The sequence below is a fragment of the Centropristis striata genome, chromosome 17, assembly GCF_030273125.1.
Source record: "Centropristis striata isolate RG_2023a ecotype Rhode Island chromosome 17, C.striata_1.0, whole genome shotgun sequence".
Classification (NCBI taxonomy): Eukaryota; Metazoa; Chordata; class Actinopteri; order Perciformes; family Serranidae; genus Centropristis; species Centropristis striata.
Window position 1 is genome coordinate 27,958,958 of NC_081533.1, and position 21,009 is coordinate 27,979,966.

The 21,009-nt window shown below is 36.9% G+C and overlaps 1 protein-coding gene across 1 annotated transcript; it reads left to right on the forward strand.

Moving 5' to 3' along the window:
• The first annotated feature begins 37 nt into the window (after positions 1-37).
• ap1s1 (adaptor related protein complex 1 subunit sigma 1) lies at positions 38-19,806 on the forward strand. The gene is made up of 5 exons (XM_059354713.1): positions 38-215; positions 5,674-5,852; positions 15,014-15,122; positions 15,722-15,859; positions 17,788-19,806. The coding sequence occupies exons 1-5, from the start codon at positions 213-215 to the stop codon at positions 17,833-17,835; spliced, it is 477 nt and encodes a 158-aa protein (XP_059210696.1). The 5' UTR covers positions 38-212; the 3' UTR covers positions 17,836-19,806.
• The last annotated feature ends 1,203 nt before the right edge of the window (positions 19,807-21,009 follow it).

The window sequence follows — 21,009 nt, forward strand, 5'->3', positions numbered from 1 at the left end:
AGGGAAAAGAATGCTAGTGTGCGCATGCGCAGTAGAGGCGGAGCTGCTGAGTGTAGCAGGGAATGGGTCCAGCTCAGCTCCAGTTACTAGTCCAGTATCTGACACAGACATGAACTGTCCACGCTAGCTGCGGTGTACTGGTTTCCGTGGAGCACACCGTGTAGACGTAGTGTTTCTTTGTTCCGTCACAGTAGTTTAAACATTCGGAAGAAATGGTAAGTTTCTGCTTCTCTTTCTCTTAAAAAAAGGACAGGAGCTAGGCGCTAAGCTAATGCTAGCAAGGTGTATGGTTTCAGGAAGTGTCCACCTGCGCTACCTCCACCTGGCTGCTGTCAGCGTAGCCTGCAAGCTAACAGGCCCTATAACAGCATAAGGTGGGCAATTAGTCTTGCCTATCGGGCAACCTGTGGGGCTTTTATTACCGTGTGACTCGTGTAATGTCAGCTGTGTCCTAATGACATTCAGTAATGTTGAACTAGAGCATGGCAGACAGTGATAATATAAGATAAGAATAAATGCCGAGCTTCCTCGTCGCAGGTAAAGAGGCCCAGGTTTTAGTCAGTGTCAACAATGGAGGTGACAGTTAAATGACTGTTACTCTGTTGTTAGTTTCTAACTGTCTGTCTGCTTCAATATGCATCAATGGATTGATTATTAGATTAAAACGCACTATTTATTTGTTGGGCAATGTGTCCTTTTTTAATCTTGAATAACTAATTAGTATGTGTCCATATCGTTAGCCTCATAGCATAATTGCCTAAGTCATTTTTTGGCCAAATTGTGATATCTTCCTAACTTTACTCTCCTACCACTGCTGCATCTTTCTGCCTTATTGTCTATGTTCTCAGCCTATCAGAACACTTGTTAGAGTCCAAAATCACTTTCTGCCTTAGTCATCTCCTTGACTTAGGCATTTTTGCAGCTACATACAAACCAAACTACATTATTTATATGTAAGAGAAAAATTGCCTTAGTCAGGGCATATTCTGCCTAAGACACTTTTATCTGTTATGAAATCGATGTGTTTAATTTTTTATGCAAACTTGTTCACACTTCTATTTGAACTTACTGTTACAATATCAATTAAAAATACCAATGGGCTTACTAAAAATTGTGTTTTTTCTTGTTTTCCGAAAACGTTCAAATATGACTTAGGCAAATATGCTATGAGGCTAACGAAATAGTTTATGTAAATAGCCACTGATGACTAACTGGTGACTAGGTTAAACAACAACTTTTTGCTGTTATTTGTTCAAGGTCATTTTAGGGATGCACAAAACCAATAACCAAACATAACATAATGTATTAAGTAGGCTATACTTTAAATAAATGGTGTGCACTTATATATAGCGCTTTTATCCGAAGTGCTTTACACACACTATGCTCATTCACCCATTCACACACACAATCATACTTGTGGCCGAGGCTACCAGGGCACACTGTTGCCACCTGCCACCATTGGGAATTCATTCACACATCGATGAACGGGAGCATTATCGGGTTCAGTATCTTGCCCAAGGATACTTTAACATGTAGGCTGCCATGGTCAGGTATCGAACCACCAACCTTCAATCATGGATTGATTATTAGATTAAAACGCACTATTTATTTGTTGGGCAATGTGTCCTTTTTAATCTTGAGTAACTAATTAGTATGTGTCCAAATAGTTTATGTAAATAGCCACTGATGACTAACTGGTGACTAGGTTAAACAACAACTTTTTGCTGTTATTTGTTCAAGGTCATTTAAGGGATGCACAAAACCAATAACCAAACATAACATAATGTATTAAGTAGGCTATACTTTAACCCTATAAAGCCAAGTGTATCATATTAGATACAGTAATTTTTGAGACCTCTACATCATCAAAAACCTGATGTATACATGTGTTGAAGATAAACAAACTGAGCAACAAATTGCACAAAAATACCAGATGTAGCAAAAATGATATGCAGGTTCCACGAGTGGATCAGTCATTGCTGCATTAAAAAACTTCATATCAGCAGATGTATGATGTTGTGTTATATGGAAAAAATATGTATTTTGCATGTTTGAGGAAAAAGGAAAAGTTAAAAATGTTGTTGTTTGATGTTTTTGTTAGTTCAAGAAAAAGAAACTGTGAGCAACAAATTGCACAAAAAGACCTGATGTATCAAATATGATACAAATTAGAATTCATATATGCAATTTATTTATTTTTTAAAATTCGTCAGCAAGTTAATAAGCACTCGGTTTTTAAAAAAAATTGAATTTTCTGGCAATTATTTCATGGTTCAGGCTTTATAGGGTTAAATAAATGGTGTGCACTTATATAGCGCTTTTATCCGAAGTGCTTTACACTACACACTACGCTCATTCACCCATTCACACACACAATCATACTTGTGGCCGAGGCTACCAGGGCACACTGTTGCCACCTGCCACCATTGGGAATTCATTCACACACCGATGAACGGGAGCATTATCGGGTTCAGTATCTTGCCCAAGGATACTTTGACATGTAGGCTGCCATGGTCAGGTATCGAACCACCAACCTTCTGGTCAGCAGATGACTGATGACTCTACCAACTGAGCCACAGCAGTGACTTTAAGAGATAAGTTGTGTAACCTGTATTGCAAATTGCAAACATGTTGTCTTCCTCTTGAGTAAACTGTACGGATGAAGTGGATGCCAGCATGATGTAATGCATGATACTAGTTTTGAAGCCTTGGTATTTTGGCCGTGGGCACCTTGGTTATTTTAGTGCCAACACATGCACAGAAAGGATATGGTGCCTAAAGGAACATTAGAACTAGCTAACTATTAGTTGAGCAAGGTGCATCTGCAATTTAACTCCTCCACTCCTAGAGTGAGATGGTGAGAGACGATCAAGCGTACCCTCCTTTATCGTCTATTTTACTCTAAATAGGACCATAATTTACTAAATGAACATCGTCTGTGTTGAAGAAGACTTAAACTAACGGTTTAGATCATAAACTCATTAAGAAAATTTTAACTGAGATAATAAATCAACTGACAAGCAGGCTAATTTTCTCATAGACTTCTTTTCGATACAAGTTTTTTTAAAATAAATGTATCAGAGTGTGTAGATACTGCATTTGTTAATTCAATTACAGCAATTTGGCTTCATATTATTGGCTCTTTTATATCAGTGATGATTAAATTAACAGAATAATACGTCGTATAAATTCTTCATTATTGTCCAATAATTTATCAGTGCAAGATATCCCTTGTATTTATTGTCATTCACACCCAGCGAGAGATGAAAAGAAGTTGTGGCATGCTGTTTAATTTGAATGTTTAACAAAAAAAAAAAGGTGCAGGTTCATTTTTCTTGCTGTTCAAAGAGACCAAGTGTCATAAAGGTAACAGCAGACAGTTTTATGTTTTGTCTTTGTTAACGTCAGAATGTGGACCTCCAGGACTGAGCTGCAGAGCTGTCAGCTGTACAATTTATCAGTTAGATAAGTAGTAAAAACATTGTTAGAAGAGACTTACCTGCAATGTTTCATTACTGCCATAAACAGTCAACTGTGACTCTGTAAACAAATGTGTAGTTTACACACGTTTTCTTTGCACTAAACAAATAGACACACAATCTTTCAAAGTCTCTTTCTGACAAACAAACAGGAACCACACCTCCCACACTGTCTCTTTGTCATATTGACTGTACAGAGGTAAAGACTGGTAGCGGGCGGATGTAAGTAAAGATAATTAATAGATGGTGTAGTAGGTTTTGTTATAATTGTGTGAGTTCTAGAGTCCCTCACTGCCGTATGTATAGATATCTGTGCTTACCCCAAGTGTTGCAGACAATGTACCTGTATAGTAGACCATCATCAGTATGTGTGGGTTAAGTGTGTACACTTCCTTTAGCTGCAGTACATGTTTGTGTATGTGAAGAAAAAATATCAAACTAAACTGTATATAGAAGTCAGATACCTTTTTAATATTTAATGTGTGGCATAAAAATTGCTTACTTAGATATTCACCAGACACAAAACAACTTCCTGGCCAGGCCAAATGTCACTCCAGTATTTACTCTTATTTTTGCTCTGGTTTGGTCTCTACCAACTCCTGAGAAAATAATCAGCCTCTTAAGATGCTATATACAGTCATGGAAAATAATATTAGACCACCCTTGTTTTCTACAATTTATTGTTCATTTTAACGCCTGGTACAACTTAATGTACATGTGTTTGGGCAAATATGAGAGTTTAGTTTTGGAGCTGATATCTAGCCATTTTCCATGGTTTTCTTGAAAATGATTTTGGTTACTATCCATGCCTCCGCCTACTTTGATATTAGGCCCGTGCAGCTGTATGGATACTCTATATGGCACGTGATTGACAAAGACTTTGATCAAGCTCCAAACAAAATATTAATCTGTATCCATAATAGGCACGAAAATGGACCATCATAGAACTCTTTCTAAATTCTCAGCAGCTGAATTCCCAGCAGCATATACAGTAATATGCTAATGCTACTCATTATGCTAGAAGATTAGCATGCTGGGGCTCAGCTACCCTCTGTTGACCATGATGTGGCCCTTGCCCTTACCCTTGTAAAGGAGTTTAGTTTGATATTCTTTATTGTGCAGTGTGTCTCCAATTATTGTTTTTAAATTGAAAACAGGGTTGATGAAGGTTTTTGGGCTGAAAAATTGTATCTTTAATGTTACGTTAATTGACGGAAGATGTAGATATAAACCACTATTTAATGAAAATGAGCTGTGCTTATAAGTCAAGTTTCCATCAACAAATTTCTCTGTGCATTTTGAAGATTCTCATGAGAAAAGCCTGATGGAAACACCAAAATTTGATAAAACTTTCGAAAATGCGCTTACACAAACATGTTTACACTCGATTGAGGTGTTTTTTGTCTTTTACGAGAAATAGTTAATGCTCTTTCTCAAATAAGTTCTCACGTAGTGAACTTTTAACTCGCATGACTGATCAGCTGTTTCTGCTCTGACATGAAAAAACTATTATAAGTTGCCCAATTTAATCCAATTCCTGAAGAGAGTTTTCTCCATTTTCTCTCGTGAGTGGCCAAAGTTGTCCGATTATCAAACTTTTTTTTGTTTGTTTTTTCTCTCTCGCACAATCTCTAATTTTCTGTTTACTGGCGAATTAGCCTACAGCAATACGTTACACTGCCATCTTCTGACCAACGTATGTTTATGCAGCTTTGTTTATTCGCTCTCAACCAGTTGATGGAAACGTCCCTAATTTGCATTTTCTTTAATGCAACATTTCAAAACATTGCCTCAACTTTAATGGCTATTGATATGATGATACTGTAAATTTCTTGTTTTATTTTACTAATCCCTTCCGGTTACTCTTCCTTATATTCTGTGTATCTTCCCCTTTTTTGTTTCTGTTAAGCTACTGTCATTAATAACACAAGACTTCCTGCAGATGTTTCACATTAAAAGTCCACTTGGAATGAAAAGTTTTTTCCCTTTGTACTACTGAAAAGCATTTAATGTGAAACATTTGTTTTTTTTTCCTTTTTTTAATGTTAAAATGAGAAAGTAGGAGCAGCAGAGTGGTTAATTTAATGAGACTATAGTTTTTTAGTAGCTTCATCACCATGGAATATATATTAAACCACCCTGTCATCAAAGCGTTTCCATGTTTTGACTTGTTTCTGCCTGCGTCTGTGTGCAGATGCGGTTCATGCTGCTCTTCAGCCGACAGGGGAAGCTGCGACTGCAGAAGTGGTACACAGCCACAGCGGAGCGCGACAAGAAGAAGATGGTCAGGGAGCTGATGCAGATAGTTCTCGCCCGCAAACCAAAGATGTGCAGCTTCCTAGAATGGAGGGACCTCAAGATTGTCTATAAAAGGTAAAAATGCAAAATCATGAACGCTCCGAATATTACTTGTTTCTGCTGCAAAGAGGGAAGTGTCTTCCAGAAGTGTTCATGTCAGTGACTTTTTAATGAGGTGCTTTATTTGATCTGATTATGTCTTAGAAAATCTTTAAAGAAAAACACTTGACGACCAGGTAGATTCGAATAGCAGCCTTGTGCGGGATTTATTAGTAAGTATTGAAAAACAGATACAGATGTCAAAGGTGACAGAGAAATCCGAATGTTAGAACAACACCCTGTGTCTCTCTTTTTACTTTGCAGGTTTGTGCGTCATTATTTCTGTGTAACTAAATTTTAATGTCCTGTAATTTCCTGTTATGTTCCACTTTTGATATCAGAGCACACTTGGGAGGTCAAATTCCTATTCTGATGTTATCATATCAACCAGAGCATCCGCTTACGATATGCTAGGCTGATTTGTCTAATGAGTTTTCCTTTCCCATAAAAACTGAAATCCTACCTTCTGCCAGGTCATGCAATCATGCATTAATTTCTTATATATATATATTCAACGGATTTATACTACAATTACAGCATTTTACTTCCTTTTTCTTATCATTAGCTGATTGCAAATATCAATTACAACACGTTTCATTTTAATGTTTAGCCAATTTTATAGATATTAATGAACTGTGACTATTCATCATTATCAAAAAACTAAATCAAATATTTATTCCCACTAGTGTTTATTTAACATTACAGCCTGTCTGAATATCAGTATTAATATTCAACACAGAGCTCCAGGCTGAGCATATTATGCATGAAATCAAATAATGAATAAAAATAACTTCAATATTAGTGCTGCAACTACTGATTATTTTAGTAATTGAATATGCCACCACTTATTCTGTTGAATAATAGAGTAGTTGGATAATCAATTGTATTATTGCACACATTAATATTATCTTATCCAATTTCATGCAATTAAGTGCCATATTACATTATTGATATTTTTTTACCAGACCTAAAAATCCTATTGTAAATAAATGAGACCTAATGTACGCTGCTGACTCTATTCACTGCACTCACTGAATACACCTGCTGTATTGGATTGGTGCGTTACTTAGATATACTTAGATATTGATATATAGATACTACTTAGATATACTTAGATATAGATATATAGATACTACTTAGATATACTTAGATATAGATATATAGATACTACTTAGATATACTTAGATATAGATATATAGATACTACTTAGATATACTTAGATATAGATATATAGATACTACATAGATATACTTAGAGATAGATTTATAGATACTACTTAGATATACTTAGATATAGATATATAGATACTACTTAGATATACTTAGATATAGATATATAGATACTACTTAGATATACTTAGATATAGATATATAGATACTACTTAGATATACTTAGATATAGATATATAGATACTACTTAGATATACTTAGATATAGATATATAGATACTACTTAGATATACTTAGATATAGATATATAGATACTACTTAGATATACTTAGATATAGATATATAGATACTACTTAGATATACTTAGATATAGATATATAGATACTACTTAGATATAGATATATAGATACTACTTAGATATACTTAGATATAGATATATAGATACTACTTAGATATAGATATATAGATACTACTTAGATATACTTAGATATAGATATATAGATACTACTTAGATATACTTAGATATAGATATATAGATACTACTTAAATAAACTTAGATATAGATATATAGATACTACTTAGATATACTTGCTGTCAACTACGTGATTGTGTGTGTGTGCATGATGGCTTTCCAGTATTTCCCCTAGGATGGAGTTGTAGCAGCTCAGGTGTAGTGGAAAATGTCGTTGCTTGCATGCGCAAAACATATTTTTGTGTGCTTGCAAAGCACCAGGAAGGCTCTTGAGGCCTAAATGCATGCAGTACATTTGTGCGCAGTAATGAGCTGGGGATGAGATGTCTGCCTAACTTACATATGAGGTGTCTCAAGATCAACCTGGTCTCACAGAAATCCGTGAAATAGCCACGGATTTCGCTTAACTCAAAATCCGTGGAATAGCCACGGAATCGCTCAAATTTCTGTGAAACTGACACGGATTTCGCTACAATGCAAGTTAATGACAGTCATATCCTGTGGCTATTGGTTTGTTCCAAGTCACGTGACTTTCAAGGTCCCGGCGGTCAGAACAAAAAACATGGCGGACAGTTCTCTAATTTTTAGTGAAAAATCAATATTTTGACTTAGTTTCTGCATAAAAATGGATTTTGATCAAATATATGTTTTATTTTCTAAATATTCACTCAGTGAATGTACATAATCACTTTGTATGTTGGAATAGCCACGGGATATGACTGTCATTAACTTGCATTGTAGCAAAATCCGTGTCAGTTTCACGGAAATTTGAGCGATTCCGTGGCTATTCCACGGATTTTGAGTTAAGCGAAATCCGTGGCTATTTCACGGATTTCTGTGAGACCATGTTGCTCAAGATTTAGGAAAATACACTTTTATTCAACATACGCCTGTTGCCAGTAAAACAGTTCTACTGTAGGCCATGTCTGTCATTTAGTGGGTGTTAAAAACTAATTTAACCCTCTATGGTACGCATTATGATGCTAGTTATGTTTTTTTTTGTCTTAAAGTAGACTAAATAAACATAACCTGAAGACATTTTATAATTCTTTTACTTTTTTTAAGTTTTTGGAGTTTGTTGCCCGTAGGTAACATTGTACCATAACGGTGATCAAGTGAAAAAGAATTTAATAATTTTAATCATTTATTTAATAAACATGTGTAAAAGATTCAGTAGCTTCAACAGGGTACAATACATAACATTTTAAATTTAAAAACATTATAAAAGGAACTTTTTAAACCGGTTTCTTGTCTGAATGTTGTCTAGGCTAGATTGTACCATTGAATCAACGACCCATTGGAATAGTTGTCTTGAACAGTTTAAGTGTATGAAACTATCAAAAATGAAGCTTTACTCACCTAGGAATATATGTTTTTTACAGATGGAAAAGGGTCAGAAAATTACATTTTTTAGTGATTTTTTGTCTGTACGTAAAATGTCAAAGCTGTTTCCTTTGGAAAAGTCTGCAAAATAGGGTTTCAATATGGCCTTCTGGAGGTCATGTGACAAATTAAAGCATTGCAATTGGTTCCCTATACTCTTCCCTCTTTTTTAAAGTATCGCATCACTCAAAAACATGCATTGTAAAAATTTGACAGGCCAACAATTGGTATGTTGCCTGCCAAATTCAAGTAATTGCACGACGGTCCCTTAATGGATGCATCTGCCTGCTAACGGCGCCGCAACAACATAAACTTTACAACAGTACAACATCATATAAACTAGTCCACATAAACGTTGTATAGAATTTACATCACAAAGAGCATGCTAATATTTATTTAGCATGGAATGCTCGAACAACGTTAGCATCCATATAATAGTACAATGGTAGAGAGATGTGGACTAAGTGACAAAAGTTACAATGAGCGAATACTGCACCCTATATGTCATTAAACACTATCTTCATAGACAGTTGTTAGAAAAATTGCATGAGTAAACCTTGAAAATTGAATAATATGACACCAACAGGAAAATACCTCACCAATTATTTCTGCGCAGTCTTTGATGGGGAAATGATGAGCTGGAGACGTCCGAGTTCTCAGTTTAACATAGTTTTGTTTAGGGGTGCACCGATTGCAATTTTTTGGCCGATCACCGATCACCGATTTTTAAAAAGCCTGACCTGCCGATTCCGATTTTGGCCGATACCCATTTTTTTATAACTCACAGCATACACCTTCAATGTTTGAATCTTATTATATTGAAAAAATAATAACACAGCAGTATTTTTCTTTAACAAATAAAGGAAATCACAATGCCTGAGGTAGTTAATAAAATATTGAACTTAAAATAAATAGCAACAATTTACAGGACAAACTAACAAAAAAACTGCAACCATAAATAAAGTGTTTTTTGTTCTGTACAACATACAGACAACTAGGGAGGGCATCGATTTTCGAATATTCGAGTTCATTAAATCATAAAAAATCGAATAGTTCATCATATCTGGAAGAAAAAAAAGTTGTATTACTGGTGCCTTCCACACGGGGGCAGCGTAATATTTGATGATACAGTGTGGCAGACTAGATGCCAAGCTGTAGAAGAAGAAACAAACGGGAGACAGACTGCGACAGAGCTAACTGTAGCTAACTGTAGCTAACTGCCGCTAACAGCGGCTCTTCTTAACGAGCCGGCCTCCGGCCTATTATCTAGGTAGATAAGATCGGTGAGTAGATCGGTTTGACGTAAAGGAATCGGCCGATCGCCAATCCCGCAAAATTAAGGAAATCGGCGCGGATCGATCGGCTGGCCGATCGATTGGTGCACCCCTAGGAAATAGGAAAAAATATTAACTTGCATTGTAACGAAATCCGTGTCAGTTTCACGGAAATTTGAGTGATTCCGTGGCTATTCAACGGATTTTGAGTTAAGCAAATCCGTGGCTATTTCACGGATTCCTGAGACCAGGTTCACTTTAGGTGAGGGGAGCTCTTGGCATAGATGGCTTGGCTGAGTGCCGTTCTTCTGCATGTGCTGCAGTGACGTGGAGCCAGTAAAGCTTCACTTTAAATGCTCTGGACTGGATACGTAGACTGGATGCTTTCTACTGAGATGTGGAAGCATTGTCATTGTTCTATTCTGGTAAGCCAGTTCGGTTTTACATAAAAGACACTGTACATGGTTAATTTTTTTTCAACTTGAAACATTCCTGACATATTCTCTCGCCTGTCTCTTCTTTTTGACCCTTTGAGTCTGTATGTGAGTGGCTGACTGAGTGAATGATCAAACTTTGCTCAGGGGACGGGGCTGCTTGTCCTCTGTACTCCTATAACCGCAGTGCACGTCTGTTTTCAAACATGTCGTCACTGACCTCATAAGGACAGTTCTGCACTCATTTTTTTATTTTGTATTTATTGTTGTTTGCTCTTAAAAAACATACAATCGTTAAGAAATAACAGTACAAGAAACAGTAAAAGAAAATGCAGGAAAGATCAAAAAGCCCAAAGGGCTTATACGCGACCCTCCCTCTTAAACCTATAAGTAACTATACTTTACTTAAATTACATAGCAAGATGAAAATAAAAAATACAAACAAAATTTAAACAAAACAAATACAATGGTGTAGAACATCTATAGGGATTTTTTGAGATTGGTCTTAAAAGTATTTAAAGAGGAACATGATTCTGTTAGATGTTTTATGTCATTCTACAGCACCATAATAAACAAATGAGAATTTGGCAACAGAGGTCCTACAGAAAGGAATATGTAAATCATTATTTCTTCTTGTAAGATGTGCATGATAATGAGAATTAAACTCAAAGTAACTATGAAAAAAGTTAGGTAAGGATGCAGGAAAGCAAATGACTTTATACATAAGAACCCCTGTTTGATACTTATTTACCTCATAAATTGTAAGTAGTTGCAATTGTTTAAATAATGGTTTAGTTGGGGCTAAATAAGAAGAGTTAGTGGCAATTCTTACAAAGGATTTTTGAAATCTATGAATTGCCTGTAAATAAGAATGGTAAGTGCTCGCCCAAATTATATTACAGTAAGATATGTAAGGATAAATTAAACTGTAATACAATTTCATTCATTTAATTTAATTCCATAGGTAATTATTAGGGCCCAAGCAGCGAGTGGTGCAAAAGCCCTATTGCTCCCCTTTCATATAGGTTTATTATATAATCATGCATAGTTTTCCATGTATATATGACAGGGACACAATCAAACTATCTACTAATATCACTAATATTCACACCATAGACACTAACATTCACTATTGTTGCCCACAAAATTGCCAAATGGCATTGACCAAAACCGGCCAACCATATACTAGGGTTTGATTGGTTGGTTGATTGATTACAAGTCAAATCTATGTAATAGTGCAAAATGCCCCACTGTACATTTCCCAGAGGCAAATATGATATATTTGAATAGTTTGCTAGCATTTCAAAACCAATAGATGATCAAATTGCTTGTCACGTGACAAAAAAATAACCCAAAAAACTATTTCAGAAGGTAGAAAGAGTGAATGTTTGACATTGTAGCTTAAAAAATGAGAGAAACCAGTAATTGATTAGCAAAATAGTTGGTGATTCATTTTCTGTCAACTGACGAGAGGCAGCAGGTCATTTGGGGCAAAACTCCAGCTTTTGATTCGACCGAGTAACTTAGAAATCAATCTAATTGACGATATAAGACACATTGGTTATTTATCATCATTATGCAAGCTCAGTGTTTATGTCGAACAAGACACTGCAATATATCCTTGTATTTTGACTTTGATTATAGCATTTCCATGCAGCAGTTTAAAGTCTTATAGTTGACTTAAGGAAAGCAGCAGATTCTCTTGTCGACTCTTTACTTTACTTTACCTCCCACAGACCAATAAAAGTTCTTGTCTGTTTGTGTGTGGGCTGAACAGCATTAGAATCTAGGTGGGTGGAAAGGGTGAGACCCAGCATCCCTCTCTCATTGATCTCACTGCACACACACACACACACACTTAGATCAGTGTGTGTCAGGGCTCATTACTGCCAGCAGAATGCAGAGGTGGACTAACAAAACAAAGAAGCCTGTGCTGTGTGTGTGTGTGTGTGTGTGGGCGGGCGTGTGGGCGGGTGATGAGCTGAGCACAGAGGGATTTCCTGCAGTGGGGATGGACTGAGGGAACACTGCACTTACAGTAGAAGCTCTGCTGTGCATCAGAAACCTCCTTTTTTGCAAGCCTGGCATTTTGGATATATTAAATTAAATATGCTAAATGTGACTTCTGGCATCCACAGTTTAGTAAGTGTGAACATCAGTTCTTGCCAAGTTATAAGATCTGATTTGAGAGAAGAGCTGAAACACTAGTCATGTTTCTGGTAAATGGACCTGCACTTATATAGCGCTTTTCTAGTCGCTTTCCGACCACTCAAAGCGCTTTACACTACAGACTGTGCTCATTCACCCTTTCACACACACATTCATACTGGTGGCAGACGGTGCCACCTGCCACCATTGGGAATTCATTCACACAATGAACGCAGCATCGGGAGCAATCGGGTTCAGTATCTTGCTCAAGGATACTTCGACATGTAGGCTGCCACGGTCAGGGATCGAACCACCAACCCTTCGATTGGGGGCCAACCGACTCTACCAACTGAGCCACAGCCGCCCTGTAAACTACATACTCTTAACGCGTTTTGAAGATTCTCATGAGTAAAGTTGGATGGAAACTAGGGCTGGGCGATATGGACCAAAAGTCATATCCTGATATATTTAGGCTGAATATCGATTTATACGATATATATCCCAAAAGTTTTATCACAAAGTGAGAGCAAATGTTCAGTCAAAGTCAAAGCCAGATATGACATGTCACAAGTAGTTTTATTGAAACATTTATGTAATTGAACATAAATACTGTATAACAACAGGAGTACCTTTTAAAAAAAATAAATAAATAATCAAAGCTCAATAAAGTGCACATTGAAATAAAAAAATATCTTAAATAAAAATAGCCTAAATGAAATAGGCCAATCTTTTTCTGAAATAAATTTATTTATATGGGAAAAGAGAATAACAAACATTACAAAATAACTAAATCTGACAAACCCTAGTAAGGGCAGCATTTATATATATAAAAGAAAAAAATTGAACTATTTCGATATATGGGATATGGTCTAATTCTATATCACATTTAAAAATATATCGATATATTTTTTATATCGATATATTGCCCAGCCATAGTGGAAACACCAAAATTCGATAAAACTTTCACTGTCGCCTCTCGTCGGACACAGTCTAAGTTTTAATGCCCGTTTGAGGTGGTTTTTGTCTTTTTCAAAAATAGTCATAAAGGGGTGGTGGAAACGCTTTTTCCAAATAAGTTCTCACGTACCGAACATTTAACTTGCATGACTGATCAGCTGTTTCCTCTGACATGAAAGAATATTTATAAGTTGCCCAATTGAATCTAATTCCTGAAGACTTCACTTCATTTTCTCTCGTGGGTGGACAAAGTTGTCTGATTAGCAGCCTCTTTTCTGTTGGTTTTGCTCTTCCTCCTCTACTGTTTACCTACAGCACTACATAATTCTGCCATCTTTTGACCGAAATACGTTTATGGATGGAAACTGGTTTCCTTAGACTTTAATGGAAACATGGCTCATTATTACACTCACCAACAGAAAATTAATTTGCTACTATTTTAAGTATTTTTCAAACAAAAATGCCAAAAATTCCAGTTCTCAAATATAAGAATATGCTCCTTGCTCTTGCATTGTAGTCACCTGAATTTAGAATGAACCAATATGATTTTTTTCAGGGACGATTCTGATACAGATTTATTAATAATCAAGGAGGCCGACATTTCCAACCGATATACACTACTGGTCAAAAGTTTTAGAACACACCAACTTTTCCAGAATTTAATTGAAATTTATGCAGTTTAATGTCTCAGTGTACTCTGAAATTAATGCACATTTGCAACATTTAAAATTCTTTATTGAGCATGATAGTGTTTTGAAAGTTAAAAAAAGATTCAAAATTACATTTTATGTTGGACTAAAGGACTAAAAAAAGACACAAAATGACCAAAAAAAGACACCAAAAGACACAAAATGACTAAAAAAAGAAACAAAATGACCAAAAAAAGACACAAAATGACTTACAAAGACATGAAAAGAATTAAAAATGGACAAAATAGCCCAAGACTCCATAGAGTTAAGTTGTTAACCCATTTCTTGTTCCCTGAAAAAGGCCTACTTATATAATTCTGAAATGTACATTATTTTTCAGTTTTTCTTAACCTTACCTTTTTTATTTACCTCTGGCAGTTCACCACTTACCTTTGTACCCTTTCAAGCTGTTCATTTGACTTGAACTGCTTGAATTTCAATAAAAAACTAGAAAAATTGGGGTGTTCTAAAACTTTTGACCGGTAGTGTACATTTGCAGAAAAATTAAAATGTGTCAAAATTTAGAAAACAAAACATGGTTTAAATGCTTAAGAGACAAATATCATATCATATTGTTGATATATGTTGTTTCTATTTTGTGTGCTTGTGCAGGTACGCCAGCCTGTATTTCTGTTGTGCAATTGAAGAGCAGGACAATGAGCTGATCACACTGGAAGTCATCCACCGTTTCGTAGAGCTCCTGGATAAATACTTTGGCAGCGTAAGTCCTGCCTCTCTGTGTTGATCCTCTCTCTGTCGTTGACTTGATTGATTGATTGATTTTATTTGACCATTCTTGATATAAAAAATATGAAACAGCAACCTGTGTCATACGTAATATAAATAGATAAAAAATAGTCAGGGATGACACAATAAAGCCCTAAGGCTTATTTCCATTGTGGTCCCTATAAGGCAGGAGACAGGGGCAAGTAGCAGCATGTCTTACATAAATCAAACAAGTACCATTCTTACATACATACATGCATCACTCATTCATAAGTCACATAAAAACATAAATTACAGTTTCAAATACATGCGACAGATACAGACTGCCAACATTCTAAGATTGGTGTTTAAACCATTTTTTCAAGTTTTGTTTAAAACTGCGTATGCTTCTGATTGATTTAAGTGGGCCAGGTAACCTGTTCCAAAGAATTGTTCCAGCATAAAGAAAGGACTTTTTACCCATGTTTGTCTTAACTCTAGGTGGTACAAAATCTGTTCACACTGCCAAACTAAGCTCACAGAGCTGTTTCTTTCCAAGAGCTTGTGAAGAATCCTCAGCTGTAGGAAACACTGACGACTTGTCTTTTTGCGCAGGTGTGTGAGCTGGACATCATCTTTAACTTTGAGAAGGCTTACTTCATTCTAGATGAGTTTCTGATGGGAGGAGAGATACAGGATACGTCTAAGAAGAGCGTCCTCAAAGCCATCGAACAAGCTGACCTGCTGCAGGAGGTAATGTGGGCTGCAGGGCGGCTAGGGGTTTGGGTTTTAGTAATCACAAAAAGTGCAACTTATTTACGCGAAATCTGGTAGAAAATGATGCCAAGGCTATAATTTTTACCAGGAACTGAGCATAAGAATTCAAATGAAAATGGAAATGGGCAGGTCATTGGGATGCACAGTTAAATCAGCGTTGAATGGTCTGGAGCAAGGTTATTATAGTTAACGAAAACTAATGAAATAACGAAAACTAGAATTGAAAAAACATTTTCGTTAACTGAAATAAAAATAAAAACAAGACTTTTAAAAAAAACGATAACTAACTGAAACTGTATTGTGTGGTTACAAAACTAACTAAAACTAACTAAAATTATAGTGAAAATGTCCTTAGTTTTTTTTTTTGTCAACTTTTCGATTCATAATTCAGTGTTTCTATTTGAACATGCAACACATGGTGAATATGTTTACTGAGACTTGGATGTCTACACTCCAACCAAAATTCAAATCACCCGGAACTGTAAGAGTTAATAACCTTATTGCGGCTGAGATGATAAACCAAAGGAAATAAAGGCAAAATTTCTTATGACCTCTTTGAATCTGGCACCCAACACATAGCCCATTACAAAAAAACTAAAACTAACACTAAAACTAATAAAAACTAAACTAAAACTAGAAAACTAACTCTAAAAACTAACTAAAACTAACTGAATTTGAAAACAAAAATTCACAATGAAACTAAAACTATTGAAAAGACTTATATAGTCTTGGGGGCGGAGTTATGATAAGGAAGCTCCAGTGATTTTCTGAACACAGAAATGGAGAAAAACTGTTCCAAACGTCAGTCGTAAATAGTTTAACGTCACGTTTTCAGCTATTATTTTGTACCTTGTAAAACATGTTTTAAAAACAAATCTCTATTAAATTCAATAAAACCAGGTAATATTTTGCCTGAATTTCTCTGGAACATTGAAATCTTGAGCTTTTTGAACATTAAAGCATGTAAACATGTTGTAGTAAAAACCCCAAACGTAGGGAGATGAATGATAATGATGACTAGGCCTGCAAGCAGGACTGAACGGGACCGAGCAGAGTGGAGCCGTCGGGGGAGGCCACGTCGGGCGTGGCGCTGTGGGCTCAGTCCCTATGTGTACCAAATTGCGTGTCTCCTACCACTGTGCTCGGGGTTGGTGTATAACATGTTACTTCCTGTAGCCAGCAGGGGGTGCTATGACTGTGTGTCAATATAGACACGTGGGTGTGTACATGGCTGGAGCCCAATCACGTGTGTGAAATTTGGGACAGATTGGACAATGTATGGTCAAGTTATCCAGTCTGGTGTTAGATGGCGAGGTGCCATATTTTGCCGCCATGCCACGCCCACATAGTGTGACCGTCGGTAAAGATTTATACAACTTTCGATCCCAAAGGCCTTGTGATGGTACTGACCAAGTTTGAAGTCAATCGGGTGAAATCTGTAGGAGGAGTTCGTTAAAGTATGCGACCTGGAAATGGCGAAAATTCCGTATTCGATCCAAGATGGCCGACTTCCTGTACATTTTAGGGTATGGGTTCTTGAGACTTTTTGGTGCGTCTTCCCATGATACATGAATGTACCAAATTTCGTGTCTCTACGACAAACCTGTGTGAGGGGCTGAATTCTAGGGGGCGCTAGTAGGTCATTTTGCCACGCCCATTTCTGAAAGCAATGAAATACGTACATTTTCGACACGATTGAATTTTGTGCTGAGTTTGGGGAGTTTTTGAATATGAAAAAGGCCTCAAAAAGGCAATTCATTTGCCGTTATAATAATAAGAAACGGACCAATTACAATAGGGTCCTCGCACCGTTAGTGCTCGGTCCCTAATGATTATAACATAAAACCCCTTTAAATAGTTTTTACTCTGAGTTTTCAATTCTAACGTCTTTTTTCTCTTCACAGGAGGACGAGTCACCCAGGAGTGTGTTGGAGGAGATGGGCTTGGCGTAGTACACAGCAGGCTGATGAGAGACTCTAGATACTGAGGCAGAGGGCTGGATGAGAGGGGGCGGGGCAGGATCTGGGATTACTCGGACTGACGGCGTTGGTTCTGTGTGTCTTTGGCTCTGGGGACTGATGTACAGTGTCTGAGTGGGGAAGAGACTCAGTTAACAACGGAAGATCCTTGCATTGACAGGCCCTTTAGCTGTGTGTGTGTGTGTGTGTGTGTGTATGTGTGTGTGATCTGAGCGTGGGGTAGAGGATGAGGGATACATTTAAACTTGTGTGTGTGACAGCGGGGGGGGGGGGGGGTGTGTTCAGATTTTTAAAGGGGAGAGATTTGGGGTCCAGCTTTTCGCTTTTCAGAGAGTTCCAGTGAGACTCCATGTGGATACTGACGTTGGAGCCACAGCGAGGCAGCTTGGCTCTGACACCGATGATGTAATGCAAAGAGGGGGTTTGCCAGGTACTGAATCTGGACTGGGACTAGGTCAGGGGTTTGGGGTGATTAAATAAGGTGACATCACTTTAATGATAAGTCTGATGTTATTTCACATATTTTGAATTTTCAACAATTCTCATGAAAAGATCAAAACCAACAATGTGGTAGTCCATCTCTCTCTGACAACAACAACAACAAAACAACAGGCTACTGTAGTTTTTATCAAATGTTACTCAAACAGGAAGAAATGTGCAGCTCTACTATTTATTCCTGACAGCAGGATGGTGTGTTTGGGGTGCGTGTTCATGGTAATAAAGGAGCATTTCACCCAGTTTTGGACAAAAATGGATCCCTGTTGCGCAGATGAAGAAGACATATGCTTTGATGCACACACAATACTTATTAGCACAGCCGTAATTCCAAAAAAGTTGTCGTCTAAAACGTAAATAAAACAGTAACAGTTTGATCATTTTAGACGTATATTAGATTGAAAATGTTCCCTCTGATAAACTTTATTCATGTTATATAGATCCATTACACACAGAATGAAACATTTCATGTCTTCATTTATTTCATTTCTTCTAATTATAATCATTATGGCTTACATTTAATGAAGACCTAAAATTCTGTCTCTCAAAAATTCATAATATTACAAAAGACCAATTTTAAAAAGTATGTTTAATATGGAAATGTTGGCCTCTATTTCCATCTATATGACTCAATATTTGGTTGGGGCTGTTTGACTTGAACTACTGGAAATGGACTTTTCCATCATATTCTAATGTATTGAGATGCACCTGTATATATTTACCACTGTGTTACATCAACTCAGCACTCAAGAGTTCAGGAACTGAGGACACTAATTGTTGAAGTTTTGAAAGTGAAGTTCTTTCTTATTCTTACTTGATATATGACATATATGTATATTCTTTGCTTCATAATGCGCCAAACTTCAATGGGGGACAGGTGTTGGTTTTTGCGCTTGCCCCTTTCTTTTTATATTTAATGAAGTTTTATGGAATTGCAGATGAGAAATCCCATTCTGTTTTATTTACGTTTAAAACCGCGTCCTCACTTTTTAGAATCAGGGTTACATTAAATGTTACAGTTGCATTAATTGTTGGTTTGAGTCTGCTCATGAGATTTGATGACAATCAGAAAAAAATATAGAATACCCCCAGAATGTGAAAAGTTAAATTCTGAGTTTGTTCAGTCCTGTTTCCATAGCGTCTGCCGTTATTCCATTTGGTTATCAGCATGTTTACGTAAAACAAAGAATATACACACATTGTGCAGGTGAAAAACAACTCACTGAAGTGTGCTATTATCAGTGTCAGGACACACAGTAGAGCCACTTGCACACATTGCAGTAATAACCGCAAAATAGTTTTAATTAAGTTTGCTTAAAGCAATTTGATAATTACATCTTGGGTCTTATATTTGTAGCTCTGTCCGTTGTTTCAGTCATCGTAACCAACAGGACTGTGGGTCATAGCTACCACACACGACAGGTTGTAAGGAAACAGAACTCTCCTTTATTTTGTATTTCCGATCTCTAGATGTTCTACTTAATCCTGACGTGTTAAAAAAAACACCTGTCAATATATTATTCCAATTATTTTAACTATACTTGATGTTTTAAAACTATTGTCCAGAGTTTTCTCATGAAGGCAGACGGTACTGTGTGGAATTCATTGCACGGTGGATTGTGAATAATGAACCAAAGACATTTAAGATTGCATCACAGCCTAAAATAATTTGTTTACATATGAGCCATGCATATGTACCGTAAGTGGACCGGTGTACCAGACGAGATGGAAATGTCAAGTCTGTCTTATGCAATTTAACAAAGTGCAACTGAGAATCACATCCCACTTAGCTTTGGTCCAGACGAAGGAAGCAGCCACTGACATGGAAAGAAACTTGACATTATTCTGCTGGTACTACTGACTGGTACTACATGTTAGGACTGGTACTACATGTTTGGACTGGTACTACATGTTTGGACTGGTACTACATGTTAGGACTGGTACTACATGTAAGGACTGGTACTACATGTTAGGACTGGTACTACATGTTAGGACTGGTACTACATGTAAGGACTGGTACTACATGTAAGGACTGGTACTACATGTTAGGACTGGTACTACATGTTAGGACTGGTACTACATGTAAGGACTGGTACTACATGTAAGGACTGGTACTACATGTAAGGACTGGTACTACATGTTTGGACTGGTACTACATGTAAGGACTGGTACTACATGTTAGGACTGGTACTACATGTAAGGACTGGTACTACATGTTAGGACTGGTACTACATGTTAGGACTGGTACTACATGTAAGGACTGGTACTACATGTTAGGACTGGTACTACATGTTAGGACTGGTACTACATGTTAGGACTGGTACTACATGTTAGGACTGGTACTACATGTTAGGACTGGTACTACATGTAAAGACTGGTACTACATGTAAGGACCGGTACTACATGTTAGGACCGGTACTACATGTAAGGACTGGTACTACATGTAAGGACCGGTACTACATGTAAGGACCGGTACTACATGTTAGGACTGGTACTACATGTTAGGACTGGTACTACATGTTAGGACTGGTACTACATGTAAGGACTGGTACTACATGTTAGGACTGGTACCACATGTAAGGACTGGTACCACATGTTAGGACTGGTACTACATGTTAAGACTGGTACTACATGTTAGGACTGGTACTACAT